Source organism: Penaeus monodon, chromosome 28, assembly GCF_015228065.2.
Source record: "Penaeus monodon isolate SGIC_2016 chromosome 28, NSTDA_Pmon_1, whole genome shotgun sequence".
Classification (NCBI taxonomy): domain Eukaryota; kingdom Metazoa; phylum Arthropoda; class Malacostraca; order Decapoda; family Penaeidae; genus Penaeus; species Penaeus monodon.
Window position 1 is genome coordinate 17,405,359 of NC_051413.1, and position 685 is coordinate 17,406,043.

A 685-nucleotide genomic window follows, 5' to 3' on the forward strand; every position below is an offset into this window, starting at 1 on the left:
GGTACTTACGTAGTGTAATACACCATACAGTCTGATACTTTAGGAAGAGCCTGCTTCACAGCCTCCTGCACTCTTGATTTCTTTTCATTGATAACATCACAAGCAAGCTGGCTAACATGATGGGTATACCCCATACAACTCTCAACCTGGATGCCCAGCATTGTGGTGTGTCGGAAGAGATCAAAAGCTTCATAGTGGCCCACAGCCTCAGCCACAAGAGCCTGGGGAAAACCAGAAACAGGAATATAAATGTACAGCATCATAAACCTACAGAAGAAATAACTCTGCTATCTGGAACTCTATAAATTATGCTTTCATATCATACAGGGAAAAAATGTATTAACAGAACAAAATAGTTAATGATTTTTGGAATATTTAGAGTATAAAACTTCATTTTTATGTAAATATACTGGCAACATTCTCTTCCAGACACATAAGTGCCATACACAAATGAATACTTTAACTGAAATGGTATTAATATTTTTTCCGTAATATATTTTACAAATGATAAAATAGGTGTAAGAAATATATATATTCTCCCAGTTTATTTCATGTCAAATAAGCTAATACAGAATTCTGAAATTCCTATCTGGTGGAATAAATGTACAATAGTTATTGATAATAATATAAAAACCATTTTCTGGGGCATATATTACAATAAACAAGGTGGAAACACCAAAAAATA

General features: G+C 33.4%; 1 protein-coding gene across 1 annotated transcript in view; it reads right to left on the bottom strand.

The window, feature by feature from the left end:
* The window catches only part of LOC119591388 (tetratricopeptide repeat protein 37-like), a 3,354-nt gene extending 3,079 nt beyond the window's left edge, over positions 1 to 275 (bottom strand). Inside the window, exon 1 of the mRNA XM_037940127.1 lies at positions 10 to 275. Coding sequence (XP_037796055.1) covers positions 10 to 263 — 254 coding nt within the window. The 5' untranslated portion in view covers positions 264 to 275. The remainder of the gene's footprint in view (positions 1 to 9) is intronic.
* Positions 276 to 685: the final 410 nt, after the last annotated feature.